General features: G+C 36.3%; 1 protein-coding gene across 4 annotated transcripts; it reads left to right on the forward strand.

The window, feature by feature from the left end:
- The first annotated feature begins 3,818 nt into the window (after positions 1–3,818).
- On the forward strand, positions 3,819–18,096 carry LOC129573924 (uncharacterized). Of its 4 annotated transcripts, none has more exons than XM_055455108.1 (6): positions 3,879–5,049; positions 5,347–6,282; positions 7,352–7,537; positions 13,880–14,080; positions 15,505–15,970; positions 16,225–18,096. In XM_055455108.1, the coding sequence occupies exons 1-5, from the start codon at positions 4,056–4,058 to the stop codon at positions 15,621–15,623; spliced, it is 2,436 nt and encodes an 811-aa protein (XP_055311083.1). In that variant the 5' UTR covers positions 3,879–4,055; the 3' UTR covers positions 15,624–15,970; positions 16,225–18,096. The 4 variants fall into 4 exon arrangements, with proteins under 4 accessions (XP_055311086.1, XP_055311083.1, XP_055311084.1 ...); XM_055455109.1 differs by having other exon boundaries at positions 7,367–7,537; XM_055455111.1 differs by lacking the exon at positions 13,880–14,080 and having other exon boundaries at positions 3,819–5,049; positions 7,367–7,537.
- The last annotated feature ends 2,007 nt before the right edge of the window (positions 18,097–20,103 follow it).

A 20,103-nucleotide genomic window follows, 5' to 3' on the forward strand; every position in this document is an offset into this window, starting at 1 on the left:
ACGTTCCATACTCACCAACGACATTCAAATATATGGCCAAACGGATTTCTCGATTCGAGCAATTGAAGGGGCTTATTTCTTGTCAGAATCAACCTATTTCATCTTATTTCCATGAGCCACTCGAGTAAAAATTCACACTAATAAAATCGCTATGCTGTAGTTATGCTCACACTGATTGTCGTTCAGAAATGAGTGTGACCCATACATTTGTGAGCGACAATGAATGTGGCATATATTTAGAGTGTGTAGTGTATGTATGTAACACTCGTTGACGCCCACAAATGTATGGGCCACGCTGAGTTTTGGACGATAATCATTATGTGCATTGTTTACACACTCCAATTGGATTTCCTGGCACGTTAGAGCAAACGAGTGTACAATATTGTTTGAAAGAGAGCGAGCGATAAACACACAAATTGACACCGAAATTGCTTTGCACTCGTTATTCGCGAAACTGATAAGAGATAACTGGGAATTGTCTGAAGCAAAGTTGTTGGAAATTTTAAGCTCTATAAAAACTGTGAAGACGTCAATTCTTTATCTCTTATCACTTCCGCGAAAAACGCGAAAAACGCGAAAAACGCGAAAAAACGCGAAATTTGGTGTACAGTCGTGGTTTACCTTGTTTTTCGATAACGACCAAGCGTCTCAAGAAAATGTATAGTGCATGAGGTTCTTTACAAATTCGCTCTAGACACTTATCAGTTATCTCTTATCAGTTTCGTGGAAAATGCGAAAAATGATAAGCAAAAAAAACCTGCTATATGCGCGAGTTTTTGATTTGCGCCTAACTGATAAGAGATAAGACATAGCAGTCTTGAGCAAAATTATAGAAGACTACGAGTACTAAAACTTTGCCGGAGACACCAAACCTCTATCTTTTATCAGCTTCGCGAAAATCGCGACTGTCCGCGGACCATTCCCAAGCAAAAATCCACACTGAATTGACGTTGCGTTAACGCATATCTGACACTGTTCCCACACGGTTTTGAACGTCAAACCGTGTGGCTATAGTATAGTAGAGTGTGAAGCCGTTTGACATCATTTTTGATTTCGAATAACCGTGTGGATGCAGTGTAAGTTTGTTCAGGTATCAAGAGTTGACATCAAAAATGGTGTCAAACGACTTCACACTCTACTATACTATAGCCACACGGTTTGACGTTCAAAACCGTGTGAAAACAGTGTCAGATATGTGTAAACGCAACGTCGATTCAGTGTGAATTTTTGGTTGGGATTACTCATTTTCAGTAGATTCGTCCATTTTGGAAGCTATTCAAAAGCATTCAGAAGTGCTCCGACAGATTCAGAAGATTTTCAGATTCATTAATGGTTTCTGGTGGCAATTCAGTAGCAAAATTCTCGCTCGGTTACCATACAGAGAGTGGACACTAGACACTGAGATCTCGGCGTCGAGTGCAAAGCAATTTCGGTGTCAATTTGTGTGTTTATCGCTCACTCTCTTTTAAACAATATTGTACACTCGTTTGCTCTGACGTGCCAGGAAATCGAATTGGAGTGTGTACACAATGCACACACTGATTGTCGTCCAAAATTCAGCGTGGCCCATACATTTGTGAGCGTCAACGAGTGTTACATACATACACTACACACTCTAAATATATGCCACATTCATTGTCGCTCACAAATGTATGGGTCACACTCATTTCTGAACGACAATCAGTGTGAGCATAACTACAGCATAGCGATTTTATTAGTGTGAATTTTTACTTGAGGCGAACAAAATGAATGTCGAACGAACGAACGAACAAAAAAATATTTTTTTTAAATTGTCGAACGAATGAACGAACAAAATATATTTTTTTTAAATTGTCGAACGAACGTTCGAAGCCATCACTACGCGCATCGAAAAGATCGAGAGAATGAATCGAAGCAACATTTTTGCGGTTTGGTTTTACAGCATCGAATATGCTATAGAGCCACGTTTTTTTCTGTTTCGTTTATTCGTTCCACGATTTGTATGAAATGCACGCATGTATTCGTTATTATTTACGCCTAAGTGAATACCATTTTAATGAGAAAATAAGATAATAGTTGGGACCCAGGGGAAAATTTCTATACACTGGATCCCCTCGAACAACAAATTTCGATGCATCCATACGTTTTCGCCAATCCGATTGCGAAACGGTGCACTGTTTTTGTGTCATTAGAGAAAATTGGAATGAATATTTCTTCGGTGACTGGAACTTTATAATGTTCAGCTTCAATGTATCAAAATGCATGTTGATCAACAACAAAGAAGATGCCCATTAAAATCGTAATCCAAATAGAAACTAGATTAAAAAGTTTTTCAATAGTCATGCAAGACCAATTAATATTGTATGACGTCTTATCTCATTCTGCCCGAAGACTTTCGTATTCAAGCTTTGGGCCATCACAGATTCTATTATTGAATAAAAATCGTATGTACCTTGTATGATTTGAAGAGCGAATTTTCCATATTGAAGTGAAGTCACAATTATTGAGAAAGAAAAACATTCATTTTGGGAAATTGATAAAAAGCAATTGATGTTGAATATACGAAAAATCGAAACGGAACAAAGGAGCAAATTCGACAAAAACGAACCCAAAAATTAGAAGTGTGGCAATTCAATAGCTGACGATGATATAACTTGACCGTTTTTCCACCTGTAAAAATTGAAAGTTGTCAATTTTCCATCTCCACTCGATTAGTCCACGTATTAGTCGAGTAAACCAATCATAAACATCAAATCATTCAATCCAAGCATTGGGAAATGTTAAATTCCATTTATTCTTCTGTTGAACAACAACGAAAAAAAGCATTTCGGGTCATCACAAATATTTCCAATTTCAAAATGTTTGAACTTGATAACACGGTAGATAACATGAATATGATACCTTGCACAATGAAAAATGAGTGAGCGATATGCACACACGTTGCGCTTATGCCCATCCCTGAGTGGAATCGTGTTGCATTCAGCGTAAATAAGAGAGAAATGCTGTTGTGGAACAAAAATAAAAATGAATGAACAGCACAGCACGGCGGTGAAGAGAAACAGAACAAAAAAAGTTAAACGGATGATGATGATGACGAAGACGAAGACGAAGAAGCAGAATGAAAAGAAGAATTGGTTCTCCCATTGCGCTAAATGTGAGCGAAATTGCGAACGAAACAAAAAGCGATGACGACATTAGAATAACAACAATCGCATGCGCTTAAAGAGGTAGACGGACGAACAGCCAACAACAGAAAATGCATAAAAATGCCGTGGCTGTATGCGTGTGTGTGTGCGGTATGTGTGCGGGTATGTGTGCTTTTTTCATTGTTTGCGTATCGATGGTAAACGAATGTTGACGACAAAACTGAGGAGAAACAACGAAGACGACAATGATGGAAGACGTGATGGCGAGGGCCGATTGAAATGGTAGTGCGGATCGCATTGGTATGTGCATTTCTAGTTGGATGCCATTTATTGCTGTTGAGTTTTTAGCGTGCCCTCGTGTTTGTGCTTTTCCATCACATATTTTCTTGGCTCTCTGCTTCCTCTCACACCAGCACCAAGTGCTGCTCAGTTTTTTCCTCTTCTTTCTACCAAAACAACAGCAAGCGCGCACACACCACTAAAATAGTCTCTGCACAAGAGAATAGTTTTCTCTTGCGCAGCCTGGCTGCTTAGCTCTTCAGGTGAATATTAGTTTAGTTTATTTGTTTGTCTGTCTGTCTGTTTCGCTTTGCCGTTTTGTCGGTGTCGATGTGTTTGTGTGCACATTCGCGCGCGTGTGCATGTGTGTTTGTGCATTTCGTTGGTGGTTTTTTCTTCTTCTTTTCATTCGCAGAACGATACCGTGTCGATGGATAGATGCATGGGGCCGAACACAACGAAAGTCTTTGGCTCAGACATCAATCTGGTTTTGTTTCGTCGAGAGCGCGGTCTGGCTGAATGGTTAGCGCTTATGCTCACAAGAAGAACACAGTTTGGCCATTCGCATTTAAACAACAAAAATCGGTTTTCGCGCACGAGAGAGAGAGACTCTGGGTAAAGCGCGCGTATGGTATTCGTGTCAGTTGAGAAATGGCCAGTCAGCAAACGCGGTCAGCTTTTAAGCTGACATCGATTGCAACGAACAGTGTACTGAATTCAATAACGCGTTTAATCATTCGATTACAAATGCATTCGGGAACATTGTTTTGGGTATGCGTTTTGTTCGGGATACGCAGCACAATATCATATTCATCGGATGCAGAGGAATCGATTGTGTTGCCGAAATTCGGTGATCGCATATCACCGCGAACTCGTACATTTATCGAAGTTGAAAAATTAAGAACAACAACGACGAACAATAATAATAACAGTAATAATAACAACAAATTTTCCACCGACATAAATGCAATGTCGAACCCTAACTTTAGCGCCGATATTCATAGTTATAATAGCGTAAATAGCAATAATAGTAATAAGACTGAACACGGTTTTTATATAAATGAAGCAAGTTCAAGTGCTAGTGCAATTGATTCACATAGTGGAAGTAATAGTGTCTCAGTAAGTTACAACGAACACAGTACAAATGGACCGAGCCGACAGAGTAAGCATCCGCATCATCAGCAGTCACCACCGCCGTCGCCGCCACCACCATTGACGACGACGACAAATCATCATAAAAGATTGGCCGCCCCATTGCAATACAATAATAATGTCTATAATAGCGATGATAATGTGGATAGTGTTGAATTTGATGTGATTGATAACGAAAATGATATCTACAATGCGTTGCTTCGTCAGCACAAAAGTTTAAATATCGGTGCAAATGCAGATGCGTACAGTGATCCAAGTGTTGAGAATAATTTGTGCAATAATAAAAGTGAACCGTGTTCAAATGGTGGCGGTAGTGGTGGCGGTGGCGGTGGCGATGGCAGTAGTTCGGATATTGAGTTAAGCAACGAAATCGATTTACGGAATGGCAATTCCACTTCGGCACAAGCCCACCGTCTCGAAATGTCAACAGAGTTTTTTGTAGTGCCATCCACATCGTCGTCTACCATTCCATCATCGCATCACTTGCCTGGTGGTACATATATACCTAAAATACCTATAATATACATAACATTTAAGCCATACCCGTTAGAATTGATGAATCCTGATTCACGCGATCTTTATTTTTCTCTCCGTTTTGTCTGTCGATTCTCATCGAAAGAAGAAACGAAAGAAAAAAATCGGCGTGTGAATGGACCGAAAACGGAGAGAAAGAATTTGGCTTCATTTGATCGTGTTTCTTTGTTGGCCGATTCGATCGATTCTAATTTCGTTTATTATTTTTCTTCTTTCGTCTCTCGCAAATTGCAAAAATCGAAAAAATAAACTCAAGGTATTATTCTACCGAGTCGTCCAAAGAGCCAAGCATCAATAGTGCCGCCATTAAGCCATAGTCGCTTGCTTAAGAATTCGTCACAGCCGACGATAGTCAGTACACATCATTCGCTTGGGCTGCGAAAAGAGCCTTGGGTTGTGCCAGTACTGGTGCTCACCTCGCTCGTCATGCTAATGATGGCCGCTTTTGAGATTTTTGTTCTGTGCAAAGCATGGCAAACTTCGCCTAGTCGACGACATCTATTCTTGGGTCAAATGCTGTTGTTGGGCTTATTTTTGTGCGCCTGTCTCGCAGCCGTACTAACGCTAAATCCAACCGTTGGCAGCTGTGGACTGATACGTTTTGGTTCTGGTGTCGCATTCGCTTTGGTATTCGCATCATTGCTGGTGAAATGCGTTTTCTTAATTAGCTTAAATAGTGGTGTTTATTTGCCGGCACCATACCAAGGCCTATTACTGTTATTCGCTGTATTAATACAAGTGGCAATCGGTGGACAATGGTTGCTTACGACACCAGCCGATGTGGAATCCGTTTCGGTACCGTTGAGTCGAAATGGCCCATTGAGTCTAACACACCATTCACTGCTACTTACCGCACAAGATATATCCATGACCACGACAATACCCTTGTGCAAGACCCATTTCACCGATCTACTCTATTCATTGGTTTATGTCATATTTTTGATATTATTCGTTGCGGTGCTTGCTATCAAATCGCGACGGATTCGAGAAAATTACCGAGAAGCGACTTACATTGGCTTGGCAATATGCGGTTCAATACCCATTTGGCTGGGCTGGACGCTTTGCGGGCTCGCAGTTGCCGATCGACACAAAGACGCTTGTCTAGCATTTGGCTTGATCGCGACATCAGCTACAGTATTTCTTGTAATGTTCATGCCGAAAGGTCGACAATTAGCAGCGATGGGAAAAGAAGGTGAGCTACTTCTTATTTACTATACACCAATTATTATACTTTGGGCTCAAATTAAATATACACCAACCAACAAAAAGTACGAAAAACAACCGGAAAAACTCTCGATAGTAATCAAATTCCATGAAGAAGAAGAAAAAAAAAATGCGAAAAAGTAACGAAATTGCTAAACAAATGACTTGGTTGAAAGACAGAAATTATTCAAATTACTTCGAAACCAAACAATTTTGTGGTTTATTGCGTATATTGCTTTAGCATAATAATATTTTTGTTTTTACTCAAAATAACAAAAAAATGAATGTAAATTTTAAACTGAAAATATGCGTCAGCGATACGATACGATACATGACTTACCTTTTTTATTAGCATATATGAAGCGCATGGTTCCTACATGAAGACGCTCTTTGTTCCGTAAGGAAACTCCATTAGCAATAACTTCAAGAATATCGCTAAACATCCATAATGATTTTACTTCACTTGAACTCGACTTTACCCCGTTCAAATCGCAGCACGCTTTTTAAGCAAACCCGAAGCTTCATGCTGTGCTCTTGGTTGCATTTTAATGATAAGACACTATAAAAGCGATTCCAAAAAATGCTAAAACCACAAAACAGCATCATTTCCCATCACAGCCTTTTACTTTTAGTTGTTTTTTTTTTCATTCTGCTGTGGTTTGTGGAATTACGAAAAGGAACCCAAGCCAGATTTATTCTTTAGATATAGAAACGGGTTAAGATTGACTTGAGATGAACGAAAAGAAAAAAAATATTGTCAAGTACAATCAAATAACTGTGGCGCTTGGTTCCAGTTTAAATGTGCGCTAATGTAGCAACAATGTTGCCTGCGCCAATGTACTGCGGTACTGTTGTCATCGTTTTTATTTCTACATTTTTTTCCATTCTGTACATTTCGATTGTTTTTTAAACATTTTCAACAAGCAAACAAACAATTTTGTACTTTTCGCAAAATGATTTGATCTTGGCGACTTTTTGTTGGTGCCGTTTATATTTGGGCTGTGCTCCATTGCCTTTACTTTACATACGAAGAATGCTGAAATTATTGATGTGAATAGGTCTATTTACCGCAGATCGTGACGAGCAATTGAGTTCTCTTAGTCGCACCGGATCTGGTTATTCACCATCATTTTTCCACTTTAAACCGATAAAATACGGTGTTATGGGAAATACGCTTGCATCAAACACCAACACAGTAAACAATACAACGATAAAGCATCAAGCCGTCGCTTCATTGGGAAACGGTAAGTTGTAATTTGCCATTGTTTTCGCTTTTTTCTTGCGTCTGTCTGTCTGTCTTCTTTCTCATATTACCTTCGCTTGTTGTGTAGTGTGGAAGACGAATCTCGAATATTTTTTTTTTCAAAGTCATTCTATTGCATAATTTGGTAGAATTTGTTTTTATACTGTCTGATCAAAAGAAAAAAATGACGCCAAATATCCTGTTGTAAGCAGACGTTGCTTATGTACAGCTTTGTTTTTCGTGTTCAACACCCAAACTGTAATTTTGCATTTAATCGTCGCTTTCTCACATCTAAACACCATCATCATATATTTTCTTCATTTTGCACAAACTTCTTTCGCATTTGATCAAGATCATATAGATTTTGGTGGTGGTAGTAGTAGTAGTAGTTTTGGTGGTGGTGGTGTCGATGATGGCATACAATTTATGCATGTTTTATTAATTGGTTTCTGCATGTCAGCTATTTTATGAATGGTAGCATTACTTAATTGCTCAAAAGAACATGTAATAACGCTCAAACAAATCGTGGCAAACGAATTCGAATCCATCGCGAGAGTAGTATCAAGTGACTAAATTATAAATATATTGGAAAAAGCGATTTACGAAAAGCCCAGAAGAGAAGAAAAATGAAGAAAAAATAAGAAGAAACATACGAAATAAATAGCAGCAGCAGCAGCAGCAGCAGCAGCAGCAGCAGCAGCAGCAGCAGCAGCAGCAGCAGCAGCAGCAGTAGAAGCAACAAAACAACCGCAACTTGTATTGCTGCTACAATGAAACCGAATTGGAAAGTTTGAAAAATCTTGTTTCTGCGTATCACCATGGCGCTCACAATGTAGTAATGTTTGTTGCCTTTGGGTTTTGTACAACTTTTTTTTCCGCGCAAAGCGCATTTTGTCGTTCGTTTTGTGTTGTATTGGTGAACACAAGTGAATTTTCGTTCGTTTCGTTTTCGAGAGAGTTTGTTGTGTGCGTTTTTTTTTCTTCATTTCTGTTGTTCGAGCTGAACGATGAAAAAAAAATGTATACAACCGTTCTTTCTTCAAAGACGAAACGAATGAACTTGCGGAAATATATTTTGAAAAAATACAACAGCAACAAAAACGGCAGCAGCAAAACAAAATATGAAAAAGGCAAATGGAAAAAATATGTATGATTCGAAACCGAAAAGCGACAACAAAACAGCGGTGCTTGCAAGCGCGCACACACATGACATGTTGGTTGGTTGCTTGGTCTATACACGAACGCGCCAGTCCTTCTCTCTCTCGTCGGTTTGCTATTTTTGGTACGAGAATTTGAGCTGTAATGTCGATCCATTGTTTGCGCACACATAACAAATGTACACGCGGGCCTATAAGATGAGTGTTGCACGCTCTATGATCGGCGAATAGTTCAGTCGTGCGCTTAATGAATTTCGCTCAGTGCTCATGAGCCATGTTTCGTAATCTTGATTGTTTTTTTGAATTATTTTTCAGTATTTTTTTTTCTTTCGTTCACCACATATATGTATATGCTATATCTTTTTCGTGCAATGTGCGCGCTTTTACTCATTTTGCGCCCAGTAAGTGGCTTCAATATGATTTTCGATTGGTTTGATTGTAAGCCCATTCCAACCATTGAATCGAAATATTACGCTTTTCGATAGAGAAAAACACAACTATATGGCATTAACTAGAACGCATAATCTCCTAAATTCCATGGCACAATTGGGATTTTTAGAAGTGCTACCAAGAATCGAAATGAGAGAAGAAAAAAAACATGCAACAACTTAAAATATAAAACTGTTTGATTAAAATCTGCAAGAAAATCAGTGCATTGTACAATTCTCTCTGCATTCCGATTCAGGTCTCCCAACGCATACACGGTTCAAATTTATTAATATTTCTATGATTTCAACACAGATTCGATCTTGAGGGAAAACAAATAAACAAACGAATTGTACTTTTGTGCCGATATATTATGTCACCTTTGCGCTTGCGATTATACAACGTAATTGCGAGACGAAAAGTTCAATTGAACTTCGATATAGACACCAGACTTGAACTCTCTGCGTAAGAGGACAATAATAACAAAATAATAGTATATGCAATCGCTATGCAGATAGATTCCATACAATTCAAGTACGGGCTACGAGCGCAACGATAAAAGCAAAATCAACCACAGCCACAACAACAACAACAACCATTCACAACTTATCTATTTATCTACGGTACATGTAACTGTCAAAAATGCCGCGAGACAACAAAAGAAACCACCATCATTTTTTTTTAAATTTTCATGTTTAAGCATGCTGATCTGATCGTAATGAGCCTGATATTCAGAAAACTTGCGAATAATAATAACAATGCGCAAATAGGAAAAGAAAAGACATTGAGATTTTTCCACAATTCCGACAATATTCATGGCAGCAAAAAAAAAAGTAAAACGAACGAATGGATAAAAACGAACAAATAAATTGGCCAGACGTTTCATACTAATTTATACGAAAATACGATTGCGAATGATATAGTATGCGAATGGCAATCCATTAGTGGCCATTTCCAACAAAATAAAGAAAAAAATTAATAACTGTTACATTCATTATTCCGAAACGGAAAATAAGTGAAGAGAATCTAATGGGATTGCGGCTTTCAACGAGATCCAGATAACAAACCTAAAGAATCTCGCAAATCAATTTGGTTAATTAATTTGCAGAATGACTTCAAATGTATAACAACAACAGAATGTATAACGCAAACGCTTCGCAGATCAGCACACACACATTTTGTCCGTAATCAATCGTCAGTTCGGAGAAAAAACGCACGTGTTCATTCATCGTTAATTGTACTGTATAGTGTGTCTTATCTTTATATTTTTGGGTGAAATAAAACCAAAAATTTCTTGAAACAACAAAGCTTTGAAGAAGAAATCAAAACTGGCTTTACATTAAAGAAATAATATTAGTTGATTGGGCCTATTTTTCCATTCAACCGTTTGCATTATGTGAATGTATATCTTGTTTATTATAACTTTCAATATCTTATCTGTCATAATCTTAAGCGTATCAGAATATTTAAATCATATAAAAAATGATTATCAAATCAACTGAGCCAAGTTATTTGCTTTCTCTTCATTGAGATTTGTTTACGGTTTTTTTACACTTCAGACAAGCTTACAAACAGAAGAGAAGGAAAAAAAAACAAAACATCATCTTGTCTACACTGTAGAGATGAAAAAAAAATCAACCAAATGAAATAGCACCGAAATGCGTATTCATTAAACCAATAACAGAAAAAGTCATGCTTTTTGAGAAGAAAAAAAAATCAGCCCAACTCATTTGAACAGTTTTAAAATTGTAAGAGAAAGAAATCAACACAGTGATACAAATAGAGTATAAAACGGTAGCCCAAATTACTGTTGACGAAACGAAGACGAAAAGAAAAATATGTGTCATGACAATAAAATGTGTATTCTTTCTGAAAGGCCGTTTCGTTGGAATAGCTTTTATTTGTTTATGTTTTTCTTTCGTTTTGATCGCTGTTGGTAAACTCTTCCGAAAATATTGATCGAAATGAGCATGCAAAATTTCCGGTTATTCATTTGCAATCACGAAGAAAATGAGGTGACATTTCTCACTCTCACTCTCTCTCTCTCTCTCTGTGTGTGTGTCTTTCTTCATCAAGTCGTTAATTAAATTTCAAGACTTTTGTTCTGAGAGTGCTGACCGGAAATGCTGATAAGAAAACAACCGGCAACTTGTTGATGACAGAAATAAAAAAAATGTATCTTACTTATATGAAATGATTTTGTCCATAGGGGTATTGCAACTACCATAAAATATATGTATTTCATCAAGTTTATCAAGCTCTTTCCAAATTTATGCATAGTGTTAAACTTTTGTTCAAGCTCTACCATCGAAATGTACAGTAAAATAATTTACGGGCACGACGTAAGATGGCGTTTTTTCTGGTTAAAAAAGTTGCAATATCCCTTTGATTTTGTCAAAGCGGGTATTATGCAAACATTAGTTAATGCCAACAAATTTGATTTTCAAGCGCCATTTCGATCAATTTAAACAAAAAGATAGCTAATTGGTGATTGTAAAACGGTCAATTTGAATATATAGTCAACAGTGAGTTGTTGGCCATAAAAAACACGTCCGTCCATTCAGAGAAAATCCATAGTGTATAAGACTCTGTGCTAGATCTCGCTGTCAAGGTGTATGAATGTTTGATGTGCGTGCCAAAATCCATGTAAATTGTAACGTTCCAGTCTGAACTGTTTGCCATATATGTTATGCTATTTTGTGTGCGGGTTTTTTCTCTCTCTCTCTTCTCTCAAACATTTCGGTTTTTCTTGTCTTGCTACTATTTATGTATATCACCAAATCCGAGCACCAATGTATCAAAAGAAAAATGCTAAACAAAACCAGTTTTTCGTATGGACATCAACATTTGCGTCGATGTGGTTACCTTTTTTCCACATCATTTCGCGTTTTTTGTCGTTGTTCTATTCTTTGGCTGCCATTTCTCATTTTCGAGAAAACAATTGCTACATTCTTGTTTCTTTTCTTTTTTTTATTTCGGTGTGTGACATTTTTCGGTTTCAATTTGAAAAATTCTTCGTTATATCCTACGTAGCCCAGGCATTGGTGCCGGTGTCGCCGCAACAAAGACGGAGACAATGACAAAGACAACGGTTTAGATTGTTGTTTTCACAGTTTACATTTTATAATGATCATGGACACTCATTTCGATCAAGAAATATATATTATATGCACAAATGTGAGTAATGAATTTCTATTTTATAACTGGTTTATATGTTATACTATGGCCACAATGTGCTTTCTAATATATTTCAATGACTCTTTTTCGAAATAAAAGTGTATCTATTTCCATTTGGTTAGGCAATTCTTTAGCAATTTGCATCAGAAATATTGAGCCAATGAGACTGTGATTTTATGTGACTGAATAGTCAGTCGATTCGGCTCAAAAGTGAGCGAGAACATTGATCTGAAAGATCGTTGTTCAAACATAAAACCGTACTCAGTAAGTAAACTCGAATTGGTCGCAGAGATATCGCTTAGAATGAAGATCGACGTGATCGTTTGCTTAAAATGAAAGCTTTTGTCGTTGAAATGAAGGCAAAAATTGTAGTGAAAAGGCTAAAAAATAAGAACAGAGAAAATAAAAATGCCAATGACTTTGCACGTAGGAGACAGAAACCAATCAATTTGATGAATCAGCATAACAATTCGGCGAATCCGTTCGAAAGAACTGGAGTGCTTTGAATCAGCATAACAAAAGGTAGAGAAACGAGCACAGAGAAAGAGTCAACCATTTACATCAACAATAATTGATGACAAACAAACGCAAAACTAAGCGACGATTTTATGCACTGCTGCTGCTTATGGAAACGATAAACACAGACACCACACATGCATTTATGTGAGTTTGCTATTCTGAGCCGAAACGATCATAGCTCGAAAGCGTACGGTCAATCACTCGTTGGAAAGCACAGTTCACAAGGTTCAGCAATGTATTTGCACACACACACACACACACACCGCACACGGCATATTATAATGTGGCCAAGCGCGACTCGTTTGCACTCGTAAATTTATTCAAGAAGATCGAAAGGAGACTATGATAATCGTACAAATGATTGAGTGGTTTCACCGTAAGCGTATATTTTAGATCTCTAACGCATTCATATATGCATAAAAGTAAAGATCTCCCGATTGATTTGTGTGTGCACCGCACACTCAATGCACACATTATGCAATTTAGCTGGAAGAGAAAGAGTCACTTTTAGCGATCGAGAATAGTCATTTCTTGTTTTAGTGTTGCGTCCATACTTATCTCTCTCTCTCTCCCTCTCTCTTTATCCCCCTATCTGTCGCTCTATCTCTGATGGTTAATGTTCTATGCAAATAAAAGATGCGCGATGCGCATTTGCATTAAACGAGAGGAAACACTTAAATGTCAACATCCGAATAATCTACACTTTAATTAACCGAAATCACCAACATTTATTGATCTCTTCTATATAGCATCGTCCTATTATTATCAATGTAAATTGCAATTCGTAGACATTTATGTTTGTTTGTTTCGTAGACGATAAAATCCCTCCTCTGACCAACCTTAACGCTTTTTAACATATCACATTAATTAAGCCTGCCATTTAAGTTACGATAGAAAATGATCTGCATGACATCCAAAACCTACAGAAAAAAAAACACATTGAAATGAAAAGCAAAATGCCCAAACCATTAATTGTCTTTGTATCTTCTTGTGAATTTAATGTTACATCTCAATATGTAAATCATTTTGTGGCGTGGGGGGCGTCGGTTGTACACGATGTGCAGAATGTGCACTGCATGCATACTATTTCATATTGCCTCAGACCCAGAACGTGCACTATATACCATCACCACAGTACCCATTGCAATACTATTACCAATGTCAACGCACGAAATCACATCAAAAGCAGCACAAAGATTATTGTCATCACTATCAACCACAATACCAACCATATGCATACCATCATCTTGCACAATATCACCCAGGTTTGTTTTATCGTGCCCAAATCGTAATCAATCACGAGAAACACATCCACATCCACTCACACATACACAACCCTAAACATACACACACATATACACAACCGACATAATCACACCGACACGGCATCCCAATTGCAAAAAAGTCGAATTCTTACGATTTGCTTTCAGATTTCCAGTGTGCGCACATAAGGTAATTTTCTTTTACTTTCGATCGCAAGCAAATGGAAAACGCACAAATCAAACTAGCGACTACAGAAAGAAACCGAAAAAACAACAACAACAACGATACGCCGATTAATTATCAATTAATTTTTCGTTCAAAATTGCATTGCACACAAGATAGATAGCGTAAAACATACACGATCATGGTTATTTGGTAGATGTTATTGTGCAAGGTATTTTACTGTTAAAAAGAAAGAAATTAATCATACAGTTTAGACAAATAAGTGAGCAATGCGCGAGCGCACGCGCACAATTGCAATGCGTAAGAAATCGACTTTCTGGCAAACAAAAACCGCCATATAAACACACACACACACACACAAACACAAACACACAAGTACATCTCTCTATACCGACCGCATGAGTAAGAGGTGAAAGTAAATTGAAACAATAAATTTTAATTTATTCATGCGATGATACACATAGCATGTGTTGAACATTACACATACACACGGCACAATTGTACAATTTTTACTTTTTGGCTTTCTTTTAGGTGAATTTTATTTTTTCTTTTCCATTTTTTTTTTCGTTCAAATTTTAATATTTTTCATTTTCTCCGGTTTTTTTTTTAAATTGCAAGTATTTTTCTACTTCTTCATGTATACATATACCATTCATCCAAAACATACAAATTTTATTTATTATTTTAGTCAACATATTACATACAAACACACTAACCACACACGTATCGGCGTACACACGACATACACGCACATCATTTGCACCACATATCATCGTCACGAATCCATGATGTACTTCTTCGGTTCGAAAGGATAAGTGCAGAAAATAAAGAAGAATGATGCGCAATCAAATTGACCATTTATTGAAAATTACGCAAATAATTCTGATTAAGCAGCATGAACCAGTTCTTAAGCGGCTTATTCTTTTATTTTTCATTGGTTTTTCGGCTACGAATTTTTCTTTCATTCTGGAGAATTTTTGATTTCACTTTATTTTGAGGGAAAGATGCAACGAAAAACATTTTCCAAATTGTATTAATACCAGTTAATCAAGAGTTCTATGGAAAAAGTTTCATTTTCTCCTCAAGAAGAAACAATCGAAACACAATAATTTCAAATGGTTGAACAAAACGTGTACTTACTTTTTTTTTCATTCAATTAATTTCAATGATTGATTTCCTTGGCATTTGTTTTTCTTTTTTTTTTCATTTTCATAAATCATTCGCGACATACGAAAATGAATAGGCCTTTTCATACGTCCAACGGATGAGAATAATTTGTATACAACGCTTGAGCCAACGATGAGCAGCAATCCGAATGTGTATTTCCAGCGCGGAAATGTTCATCCTGGCATGATATATTAGATCGTTTGGTGGTAATGACAGAGTTTGTGACAGCGTGTCGAGATTCATCTCATCACACAAAAATAAGTGAAGAAGCAACGCAATAATTAAATTAAATTTCGAAGAAGAAGAAAAGAAAAACGCAACGCAGAACAACAGTCAATGGTTTGAAGAACGGCTGCTCCGATTTAACAAAAAAAAAAACAAGAAGAAAGAAACTAAACGAAAAAAAAACGTAATATACAAGAAGAAGAAGAAGAAGAAGCAACAAAACAAAAATACGGCAAATAAAAGAATGAAAGGTACCATGAAAATCGATTGAAACCAAGGAGAGCACAAAATTACAAAGTTTCAAAAGCTGAAAACAGGTATGTATCACATATATGGTTCAATAGAAATGTATTTTATGTTGTGCGATGAAGTGAAAGCTTTTTTTCTTCTTCTCTCTACAACTTCAATGTGGAACAACTAATGAAATAAGATTTAGCGAATGCACATCGCAAATTCAATTGAGAGACGATGGTTTTCCTAATTGATTTTTTTTTTTTTTTCATTTACATTGCTTCGATCCATGTGCTTGCTGTTGTTGTGCTATTTTTTTTTCTTTCTACGTTGTTATTAGTCGAGTTTTGTATATGTTCGAGCAAACTCTTGTCTACTAGCGTTAACATTCTTTTGTTACCTCAATCAAAACGTGTTACCGTTCAGAGCAGATGATGACCACAACTGCGAGCAGAAAATAAGGCGTTTGAGATGAAGAAGAAAACAAAGGGAGAGAGGGAGAGAGAGAGAGAGAGAGAGTGAAAAGGTGCAATAATCATATGAAAATAAAATTAAGACCAACAGAAGAGAAAAAAAAACACGCATACACATAAAGCTCGTTCTATGATATAACGTAATTTTTTTGGTTTGATTTGCCGCGCATAAATAGGAGATTATATTTGGATTTGGTTCGTTTTATTTTTTTTTTTTCGCTGATCGGTGATCGGGAGGCTAATTATTTTATGAGACAATCATTAGGTAAAAGATGCGTGGAAAATTGCTTAAACACACTTCCCGCACGGACCAATTTCGATCAGTTGAAACATTTTTTTTTAATATCACAAACAGTTTTCATTCTTGGAATCAATAACAAAAAAAGCACAGATTAAAATTTCAAAGAGTGAAAAAGATGAAAAGTTTGATATTGCGCTTATATAACTAGAGAGTTTTTTTTCTGTTGCGGTTAGGGAAATTTCGTTTCCGATTGCTCTGAATGAATCGAATGAAGAGAAGAAAAAAACGACTTTTACTTAATTTTTAGTTAAATGTATAGAGACTAGAGATCGCATAATTTCGTAAGCTAATAGAACATAGAACTACCGATAAACGCAATAGTTTGTCGAGAGAGAGAGAGAGAGAGAGAGAGAGAGAGAAAAAACAAATCAAACGAAAGAAATACAAGAATACTAAAATGTTGTAATGTTACGGTGTGAAAACTCCCAATTTTATTGTCTTATCACACACGAACCGCTAGTTCTGCGAACACATTTTCTTTTCTTTAATTACATTATGTTTATATGTTGAGTGTGTGTAGCGCTCACGATTGAGGTTGGCTCGTGTTCAGAGCACACATCGAGAGAGAACAAATGAGTGCGCGAATAATGCAAACGCAGAAAAAGTTGTTTGTTTTCACTTTTTTCTGTGTGCAATCTTCATCATAAACTGCCGACTTTTATTTAATTTTTTTTCTTTTGTGTGCATTTATTAGCAAATTGCCGATCGACCGAAATTATGGCCATGAACAAAATACCTTACTCTGTTTTTTTTCTCTCTTGTTGTTCGGCTTATCTTTCCTCGTTTGATAAACTCTTTCGATTCACCTACTCCCAGTGATGCTATGCTGTGGATGATGAAAGTCAATAGCGTTACAACAATTTTCGATATCAATTTCACGAAACACCGGCCATTAAAAATTTCATGAAAATAAATTCCAGTGAACAGTTTTTTAAAAACGCTCATTAAACAAACGTTTCTTCGTTAATTGAAATGGTGTGCCGTTGCGTTTTTTTTGGTCGGTATTTTCATTTTCATTTCTACAAATTGGTTTCACATTGTTGTATTCAATCGAATTGAATCGCATTGAAAAAGAAAACGTCGGCTGCTTTCGCTATCTCTCAAGATGCAACACTCGCTCAAGAATGTAATGCAAAACCTAATACGAAAAAGAAGAAAAATCAAATGGTGTTACTCCTTCTTAATAAGCATTGGAGGGAAAAATAAGAAAACATACATCATGTCCTTCTATTTTCATAACAAAAAACACATATGCTTTCTAGTCTTTCTAATGCACGAAAAAAATGCTATAATCGAAATTGATAACAATATACGCCAGGGATAAATCTAGCAACAATTTACGAACTAAAAAGAAATCACTTTCGATGTACTCATTTCGTCAGCACTATTTCGAGAATAAAGAAAAAAAATTGGAGAACCACTCCTCGAAGTTGACGGATATAAATTTTATGCAAACAACTTTTTTGACCGATATTTGATATTAGAAAATGATTTCAAATAACATACACACACAAACGCAACTTCCAAGTGAAATGAAAGCCACAGCCATACTGTATGGCCCAAGGGGCAATTCACTAAAAAGTTGTATTGCTTTTTTCACGTTGTATTACTTTTTTAGCAGCGTTGTATTACTTTTGAGTGATTCACCCTTGGTATGGCCCATACATTTGGCTTGGAGTGGTGAAATAGTATTACTGTATTGTTGACAATTAACAATTGGCTGGAACACACAATTTAAATGATTTGCCATTAAATGGGGAGCCAGAACGAGTCTTGCTATGGCTTTGAATCAGGCACTGACGTTTCTGCAAACGTCATTATTTTGTTTTTTTGTTTTGATTTAAACATTAAGGACCGAACGACATATATATGTGTCGCTGAGCATAAAAATGGGAATACAGATTTGTTACAGCAACAACCGAACATGAGTTGCATTAGAAACAGTATTAGCTCATGTTACACTCGCGTTGGATAGAAATTCATGTAATGTTTTTAGGGAACAATATTTTATGTTCGGTTGTTGCTGTAACAGATCTGTATTCCCATTTTTATGCTCAGCGACACATATGTTCCACATGGAAAGAAAATACTCGCAATTATAAGACGATTTGGCGATCGAAATTTCGGAATAGACGATTTAGATGACATATAAGGAAAATTAGAAGAAAAAAACGAAAAATTGCTGCAAGAAAAGTGGAAAACACTCTAAACAACTGTTGACAACGAACAAAGTGACATGACAATTTATTCAAAATCAGTAAAACTGTTTAAATTTTCCACACCCGTTCCAGAACACAGAACACCACACATTTACATACCTCTCATTCAGAACACATACTACAAAAACATTCACGATCACGTATCAATTCATTTGCTGATCTTTAATGAAGAAGGCAATTCACAAATTTTCATTTAATTCTTTGAGTATATTGCAAAGAAGCGTTCATTTTTGTTTGTTTATTTTTTTTCGTTTAATATGGATTCGAATACTCAATACGTTCAACGTATTGCTGATATTGGAAGCAACAGTTTTTCTGTTGAAGAAAAAAAAAGAGTCATTTACACACAGATTTTATAGATACAAAGCAAATTTATTATTAGTATGTATTGAATTGTTGACGGAAGCCCGAAAATGGTAACGTTTGAGGAAAATCACCGCAAACGAGCTAACAAATGAATGAATTGGAATAATTTGGTCATGTCATTAGAATAAGTTGATATTGAAACTATGAACCTCCTATATTTAGTAGATAATTGTTGTTTTTAAGGACATTTCAGCATAACTGTGAATACAAACGAAACGGGAAAAGGAATATGTTGAACACAGCAATAGCAAAACCATAGAAGAATCGCCCAATTTCGAATATAATATTTCGTGTTTTTTCTTTTAGTTTTTCGTTTTAAAAGCTTTGATTTCTATTGAAATGATCAATTTTAAAAAATCTCAAAAAAATTTGACTAGAAAGTTGTTGGTTTGTTTCTTCGATACAATAAAGTCAAATATCTGTATTTTTTTCCAATCATCGCAATAAAATCCACATCTTTCCGGCAGAGCGGTCAACGAGCGCTCGTTCGTTCGTTCGTATGCGAACATGTTTGTTTGTTCGTTCGTTCGTTCGTAGAATCTACGAACATGTTCGTTCGTTCGTTCGTTCGTTCATTCGTAGAATCTGCAAACATGTTCGTTTGTTCGTTCGTAGGTAAAATTTCATTTTTTTTTCAAACATAAATTTTTCTTATTTCTCAAAAAATATTGGAATGATCCTATAATTTCCATTTAAAAAAAAATGAATGTTATTTAAACAGCCCAAAATAAGAGAAGGCGATATTAACGGAGCAATTCAAATGCGAAAAGCAAAATCCATTCGAAATAATTGAATGCTATACTATTTTTATAGAATGTAGACGATAAACAATAATTTTTTCATTGAACATAAAGGTAAAA

Source organism: Sitodiplosis mosellana, unplaced genomic scaffold (genome assembly GCF_009176505.1).
Source record: "Sitodiplosis mosellana isolate CC-2019 unplaced genomic scaffold, AAFC_SMos_1.0 Smas_scaffold_6150, whole genome shotgun sequence".
Taxonomy (NCBI): Eukaryota; Metazoa; Arthropoda; class Insecta; order Diptera; family Cecidomyiidae; genus Sitodiplosis; species Sitodiplosis mosellana.